This window comes from Erinaceus europaeus, chromosome 11, assembly GCF_950295315.1.
Source record: "Erinaceus europaeus chromosome 11, mEriEur2.1, whole genome shotgun sequence".
Lineage (NCBI taxonomy): Eukaryota > Metazoa > Chordata > Mammalia > Eulipotyphla > Erinaceidae > Erinaceus > Erinaceus europaeus.
In genome coordinates this window covers 931,898-940,175 of record NC_080172.1, presented here as the reverse complement: position 1 = coordinate 940,175, position 8,278 = coordinate 931,898, and the positions used below count along the sequence as shown (strand labels likewise).

Here is an 8,278-nt window from a genome sequence, read left to right as displayed (position 1 = left end):
GTCTCTCTCCCTCTCTATCTCCCTCTGCCTCTCAATTTCTGGCTGTCTCTAGTAAATAAATGAAGGTAACTGAAAAATATTTTTAAAAAGAAGCTTTCTGTTCATCTTGGCGCAGTTGTGCTTACCGCCTCAATGCTGGTAATGCTTCATCTCTATCTAGACTCAATGTATTGAAGGGAACATGGGACTAGAACTCATTTTGTTTACACAAATAAAGAATAATAAAGCTGCCACCACTGTACTCTTGCCTCAGAAAAACAAAGCATGAAAAGTGAAATCAGGGAGTTGGGTGGTAGCACAGCAGGTTAAGCGCATGTGGCACAAAGCACAAGGACCGGTGTAAGGATCCCGGTTTGAGCCCCCCGGCTCCCCACCTGCAGGGGAGTTGCTTCACAGGTGGTGAAGCAGGTCTGCAGGTGTCTGTCTTTCTCTCCCCCCCCCCCGTCTTCCCCTCCTCTCTCCATTTCTCTCTGTCCTAGCCAATGACAAAAATAATAACTACAACAATAAAGCAAGAGCAACAAAAAGGAGTAAATAAATAATTTTTTTAAGTGAGAGCAGTACCTCTTTGGCAGATACACAGAAGAAAGAGTATCGCAAGTAAGACTTAAAAAGAGAGAAAGACCACCTTGTCTTTGTATAAAGGAATCAGAGCTGTCATCCAGAGGAGGGTCCCCACTGTGGCAAAAAGAGACTTGGTCTCTGATCAAAAGTGGGACGCTCTGGGACCCTGCAAAACCCAGGGAGGGTACGTGGCCACATGGACGTCAAGTCGTCTGCAACTGATCTAAGCCAACCATGCTGCCTCTGCTTCCATGCCTGTGCTCTGATCACACAAACAGTCTGATCTAATTCTCCTTCACAGCCTCGTGCTCCTGACTGACTCAAAGCCATCATCTCAGCGTTTGCCACCACAGGAGCTATCTGCACTCGGTATGCAGAACCAACCCACAGTGCTTCCTTGTAGCTTCTGCTTTCAAGCAAATACCAACATGCCCTAAAATACCCTTGTTTTTTAAATATACAATCCAAGATGAAGTTACAGTTGCAGAAAAAAGCGTCAACAGTGGGACTGATTTTTCATTTCTAACATTCTAATTCAACTGCAAGGTTTGAATGATTGTAACTCAGAGGCTTGTTTCTTACTCACTAAATCACGCAGGTATGGGCTCTTTTTCCTTTTCAATAGTCAACTCTCAGCCATCTATTCAATAATGTCAGGCTTTAGAATTACCTGATGGTAAAAACCAGAGGATTCTACAGCTGCAAAGGCAAGACGCCATTTGTACATACTGCACGGAGATTTTAAATGGTTCCCCAGTAGTCACAGTACAAAGGAAAATACATGCCCTGGCAGAGAAACGGTAGAAGGCTGTCAGTCGAAAGAACCCCAGCCAGAATGGGGGTCAGAGCAAGCCGCACATCCTAGAAACATATCTAGGCAGACGCCCAGCAGGTCAGATTCTCCTCCCCTCCCTGTCTCTCCAAAGTACTTGCTTGTGCAACATTCCCAACACAGAAGTCATTGTTTTAGTAGGTCAGTTCCAAGCACAAAGATTATGCTTCTGATATGATCCCCATAGCATAAAAATTCAAAGCAACAATGCAATAAAACAAAAATGAGAGAAAGGCAAGTAAAAGAAATACTAGTTCAACAGTCTACCCTAGGAAATCAAAAATACTTAAGCACATCACATCACATCTGAATCTCTTACGATTTTTAAAGATAATACATAAAAGACATTATATATAATACATGGATGAGTTTTTAAAGATTTTTTTTTTTTTATGAAAGAGAGAGTGACAGAGAACAGAGAGGGGCTGGTGCACTGCTCTGGCAAAGTGGCGCCAGGGGCTGAGCCTGCAGTCGCTGAGCCCTCAGGCATGCAGGCCCAGGCTCTCCCTGCTGAGCTGCCCGGGTCCCCGTTCTGTGCTTATTACAATGCCATGTACCGCACATTGGAATGAATACTTCCAAACAGATGTTTCCATGTGAATACAACGTAACACACAAGCTGAAAATGGGCGTGCTGGATGGGGCTAGAAGGGCAGCTCTGAGCTGTTCGCAGTTAGTCTGCAGAATGATCTGGATCCACTTCCCAGCATCCATCAGGTGACAGCTTATAACTCACACCTCTTCTGCAGACGTACTTCATTTACACTAAGAGTCTACTGTTTGAAGTTAGATGTGTGGTCTTGCAGTGCCAGGAGAGTCTTAAGACATGCCAACACATATTTCAGATGTGAGCCGTCATCCAGCTCGCTAGAGCCCCTTACTAAAAGACATTAACAAGCTGTATTCAGTGGTGTGGCTGTAAGGAGCTGATGTAGCCAGTATTATCCTGCGGCATGATTCTCTAAGCCCCCACAGCGGTGACCTAGAATAAGCTCATCTAGTGAGAACATTTACTCAGAGAGTGAAGTGAGGAGCCGCAGAGACAGCAACACAGTCACACAAGGAGACTTTCATGCCTTGGGCTTCAGTCCCAATCACCATAAGCCAGAGCTGAGCGGAGCTCTGGTCTCTTTCTGTCTGTATGCTTCTAATTCTGTCTCTCTTTCATTAATACATACATAAAATGATGAAAAATAATAAGAATGAAGTGAAAGGTGTGTGCATATTTGTAATCTCATTAAGATCAAAGCTACAACTCTACTAGAACTCCGTGAGGGAAAGAAAAATCTTTATGAAATTAAGAAAAATCAGCTGCAAATTGATTATTGATTCTCATGCCCTTGCAGGTTGCACGTGGGGTGACTGACTGAGCGTCTTTTCTGGAACAGAAGGCTTCCCAGTCAGAGAGCCAACAGCTTACCTTTGCTGGAACTGCACAGTGTAAAGTCACGCACTAAGGGAGATCTTCCCAAAGAAACTTTGGGTGAAGAGCAGGAGTAGGAGCGTGAGCGGACTCCCGAGAGCAGTGATTCCTACAAGAAGTCATAGTACATTCTTTTAGTAGGACCCAAGCTTTCAAAGTATTTTCACCATGAACGTTAATAAGTTAGCTATTCTGAGAGAAAAACAACCCTGAACATTTCTGATATGATCTGATTAAATTGCTTCTGGGAGTCAGGAGGATAACAAAGTGGTTATGCAAAGGCTTTCATGTCTGAGGCTCCGCGGCCCAAGACTCAGCCCCTGGTGCTACCACATCAGAGCTGAGCAGTGACCTGAATACATTTTTAAAAAGACCAGTTTCTGTTTGCCTTGTGCAACAGTGAAAATGTTTTTGTCTTCTACGTGCTTTGGTAAACATGAGCGTTTGGAACTACCTGTTGCACGTACTTTAGGAGACTTTATGGCACCCCCAGCAAGGCTAGCGGAAAGTGAACAGTTAAGTTCCATGATCTTGTCTCTGAATATTCGACACAACATTTTTTTGGATGACATAAATCATATTTAATATTTAAAGTAAACATGCTTGTGATTGAGATAGCAAAGCAGTTGTCCTTCAGGTGAATTGGGCTATTGGAAATATTATGAAATATCTTTCTCTTTTTTTGCATTTTTTTATTTATTGATTTAATAATGATCAACAAGACTGAAGACTAAGATGGGCACAATTCCACACAGTTCCCACCACCAGAGTTCCATATCCCATCCCCTCCACTGGAAGGAGTCTGCAAGTGTCAAAATGTTTTCTACATAAATTAATGACAGTCACGTTTTTATACTAAACAACGAAAACATTCCACTTACAGGTAGAGAAACGAAGACATGCAATGCTACTAAAAGTCACCCTTGGGGCTGGGTGGTGGCGCACCTGGTTGAGCACACGTTACAGTATACAAAGACCTGGGTTCAAGCCCCTGGTTCCCACCTGAAGGGAGAAAGCTTCACAAGTGGTGAAGCAGGTCTACAGGTGTCTCTCTCTCCCTCTCTGTCTTCCCCTCCTCTCTCAACGTCTCTCTGTCCTGTCCAATAAAATAGAAAAAATGACCTCCAGGAGCAGTGGATTCATAGTGCCTGCACCAAGCCCCAGCAATAACCCTTGGGGGGGGGGGTGGGAGAAGTAAGCCCCCATTAACTGTCCTTCAGAAGCACTGTGCTCTTCTGTTCAGGAAACACGTGGTCATTCCCGGGTCACAGACTTATTCCAGGAGCCTGGAGGAGAGCCAGACACAGAGGCCTTGGGCCACGGCTCCCTGACTGCCTGTGCAGAGAGGACCCACTGCGTGTGGGTGTCAGCACGACCACTTGACACGCACAGTGTGCCCTCCTAACTGCTCTACCACAAAGGCCTGATCCAAGCCATCTGCACATAAGTAAGCTGGTAAGCCTCTTTGCATGAAATAGAATTAAAAATCAGCAGGCAGTGAGTTTCCTGCTTCACTCTGAATGAAAAGCCCCATTAGCAACCACACCAATTTCTTATTATTCAGAAATATTGCACGACCTTTGGTCTCGGGCTCAGTGGCTTAATGCTGAGACTAGGCAGGGGCATAGGGAGTGCCCCTATAGAGCTCGGACCGGGTTCAAGGTCTAGTGCTCACCTATGGGGGCTGCACAAGCAGAGGAAGCAATGCTGTGGGTGTCTCGCTCTCCCTCTTTATCCCTTCCTTTTATCTCACTTTCTCTGTCTTGTAGAAAAGAGAGAGGGGAGGGGAGGAAGTGGCTTCCAGGAGCACTGGGTTCATCATACAAGCACAGAGACCCAGAAATAACCCAGGTGGAAAAGATAAACAAAAAAATACAACTGTGCCAACTCTCCAGACTTCAGAGTTGTGGCAAACAGATTCAGCCTCAGTGGTTCCGAGCCTGGGTTTGAGTTCTGTTCTATAATCAGGCTTCAGCAACCTGCACAAAACATTCAGCTTCTCCAGACCATATCCTGCCCACAAATCACAGGTGCTACTTATACCCCAGGTAAGTAAGTCACATTTTGTATGTAAGTAAAAACATGCCGTTGTGTCTTAAAGAGGACATACAAACGTGAAGCATCACCATAGTGGCCGTGTGTGCACCGTGAGAGGCCGCCGGGCACAGCGCAGCTCGGCCGGCCTATAGCAGTGAGCTCCCTGCTTGAAATGAAAACAAGTGAGCAATCACAGAAACCAAAAGGGAAGAGCTGTCTCAACATAACAGGGTTGGCTCTGAAAGACTGGAATGGTTCGATCTTTAAAACAAACAACAATAATAAATAGAGACAACTACAACAACATGAAAGTGAGAGAAAGCCACGTGGAGTGGAAAGACTGACCAAGCTCAGGGGACAGGTGCGCTCAGACCCTCAAGAATGTTCACCAGAATCACGTCGGCCTCGGCAGTAGTGTCTGCCTCAGTGCCCAGACCAAGGAAGACAGCTGGCAGCAAGTCTGACCGCTTAAACATCTGGCCGCTACCAATATCCCAAGCACTCCTTTGTTTAAGAATGAGGGCCAAGAAAACTATGAAAAAGTGAACTTTTTCCAAGTATGTGAAAGATCATACGCACTGGCGGTGAAGCAATGACATCACACACAAGCCAGAGCCACGATAAGCAAGAACAGGACACATCAAAGGGAAGGCAAGAGGTGAGAAAGGCAGGTGCAGACAACTCGTGGAGCTCAAAAAGGAAAGAAAAAAAAGAAGTCTACACTTCTGATTCACCTTTCAGCCAGAAATATGACCTGCCAACTTCCTTCCCACGCCTACAGTGTGCCCCACGAACACCAGACAGGATACCTTGAACTGCAGGCCACTTGACAAAGAGAGTGACTCGGTCCTGGAGATGTTCAAGTCTGCTTCCGGGGAGGTCTCCCAGGAGTCCAGTTCACGGCCGCTGGGAAGCCCAGTTCCGGAGACGCTCTGCGACACTGAGGCGCAGTGTCTGTGTGGCCACCCCGAGGGCCCTCTCCCTTCAGTGTCGGCGTCCAGGGCATCGAGGCTGGAACTGAAGCAGAAAGGGAGCTGTCAGGCGGGACGCGGGGACAGTCAGTGGCTGGTTCCTTTCTGCTTCTCTGAACTGAGGCTGTCAGTGGTTACGTCAGTGCAGTGGCTTCTCATCTAATTTCTTTGTCAAAGATTTTAACTAATACAAAAAAGGGAGGAGGGGAGAGGTCGTGATGGTTCTGCAAAACACTCTCAAGCCCAAGGCTCTGAGGTCCCAGGTTCAATCTCTGCACCACCATAAAAACCAGACTGATCAGTGCCCTGGCAATAAATAAATGAGAGAGTGAACAAAAAGGAAATAAAAGATTTAGGGCTGGGAAGAGATCATGATGGTTCTGCAAAAGACTCTCCTGCCTGAGGCTCTGAGGTTCCAGGTTCAATCCTCAGCACCACCATCAGCCACAGCTGAGCAGGGCTCTGGTGTCTCTCTCTCTCTCTCTCCCTCCATATCTCCCTCCATCTCTCTCTCTCCATCTCTCTCCATATCTCCCTCCATATCTCCCTCCATATCTCTCTCCATATCTCTCTCTCCATCTCTCTCTCCCCTTCTATTTTTACTTCTTTATTTGAGGGTTGTAATGTCATTTTATTTTTTAATTTTTGTGCAGTTAATAGGGCTTACAGGACTATAGGGTCGCAGAGTACAGTTCACCAGACCACACCCAGCACCAAAGCCCTGTGTCTTCACTTTTCCAGTGGTGGTTGCCATGATTCTCACAATGTCCTAGAGACCGTTTACTTCTGGTTTAGGGAGAAGGGGCTGATTGCTTTCAGGCTGTGCTCCTTTTCTCTGGAGTCCACATAAGTAAGACTACTTACTGTTAGGTGTTATCACCTCCAGCTTCATCCACTTTGTCCCCAAATCCTTTTTTCTAGCCAGAGCAGTATTTAATGGAGTGCATATCCCCAGCTCCTTTGCCCAGCCAACTGTCAGTGGGCATTGTGCTGCTTCTAGTCTTTGCACTGAGGAAGGCGGCTGTGAGCACGCAGGAGCACACATCCCTTTGGATAAGTGTCTGTGTGTCCTTTGGGTCAATGAATGCCCAAGAGTGGTATTCTAGGTCTTAAGGTGATTCCATTTTTATTTGTTTAGGACTTTCCACACCACCTTCTTTCTATTGTCTACCTCGTTAAAAGAAAACTTAAAAATACTCAGGAAAAAAAAAGACAGCAATAGAGAGGGGAAGAGCACAGCTCAGCCCTGGCACAAGGTGGTGCCGGTCTTGAACCTGCAGCCTCAGGCAATGCCGGCTGGTGGATTAACAGGCTCGGCTGTCTCTGGGGCACGTCCAGTTTCTAGTGGCATTTGCACTGAAGCACAGTTTTTGTTTTCTCCTTCCTCATCAGAATCTCTCCTCTTAAAACTGTGTAGGGATGGGGGGGGGGGTAGATAGCATAATGGTTATTCAAAGAGATTCTCATGCCCGACCATCAGCCAGAGCTGAGCAGTGCTCTGAGAAAAAATCAATCCATCAATTAATTAAAAGAACTGCTTCCCCAGATAATCATTTCTACCTCGCAAAAACCATTTCAAGTTCCCTAACCGACAAAAGCTGGCTTTGTTCGTACTGTTGTCACTATTCCAGTCTGTACATGCCACCACCACAATCCTCACAGGGGCAGGGGCGGCTGTCCTGGCTGCAGGCGAGCAGACACCCGGGGCTGTTGGTGCCGGTGCCAGCTTTCCTCACATGAGGTGGGTCTCTCTCTCTCTCTCTCTCTCTCTCTCTCTCGGCTTTCCTCACATGAGGTGGGTCTCTCTCTCTCTCTTGGCTTTCCTCACATGAGGTCGGTCTCTCCTCTCTCTCTCCTCTCTCACCTCTCTCTCTTCTCTCTCACCTCTCTCTCCTCTCTCTCTCCTCTCTCTCTCTCTCTCCTCTCTCTCTCTCCTCTCTCTCCTCTCTCTCTCCCTCTCCTCTCTCTCTCCTCTCTCTCTCTCCTCTCTCTCTCCTCTCTCTCTCTCCTCTCTCTCCTCTCTCCTCTCTCTCTCCCTCTCCTCTCCTCTCTCTCTCCCTCTCCCTCCCCCTGACCCTCTCCCTCTCCCTCTCCTCTCCTCTCTCTCTCCTCTCTCTCTCTCTCCCTCTCCCTCCCCCTGACCCTCTCCCTCTCTCTCTCCCTCTCCTCTCTCTCTCCTCTCTCTCCCCCCTCTCTCCCTCCCCCTGACCCTCTCCCTCTCTCTCTCCCTCTCTTCTCCTCTCCCTTTCCCTCTCCCTCTCTCTCTGTCTTCCCCTCCAGGGTTATCACTAGGACTCCGTACCAGCACTACAAATCTACTGCTTCTGGAGGCCATTGTTTTCAATTTTATTGGACAGGACAGAGAAATTGAGAGAGAGATGGGGAAGATAGAGAGGGAGAGGGACAGAGAGACACCCGCACACCCGCTTCAGGACTCATGACGGACCCCCC

The 8,278-nt window shown here is 47.2% G+C and overlaps 2 protein-coding genes across 3 annotated transcripts in view; one reads left to right on the top strand and one right to left on the bottom strand.

Annotated features, from left to right (window-relative positions):
- Positions 1-8,278, top strand: part of ANKRA2 (ankyrin repeat family A member 2) — a 240,435-nt gene that overhangs the window by 21,116 nt on the left and 211,041 nt on the right. The gene's annotated exons all lie outside the window — the stretch shown is intronic.
- Positions 1-8,278, bottom strand: part of ARHGEF28 (Rho guanine nucleotide exchange factor 28) — a 205,956-nt gene that overhangs the window by 43,774 nt on the left and 153,904 nt on the right. The window contains exons 12-13 of the mRNA XM_060201017.1: positions 5,666-5,873; positions 2,817-2,928 (exon numbers count right to left, since the gene is read on the bottom strand). Coding sequence (XP_060057000.1) covers positions 2,817-2,928; positions 5,666-5,873 — 320 coding nt within the window. The remainder of the gene's footprint in view (positions 1-2,816; positions 2,929-5,665; positions 5,874-8,278) is intronic.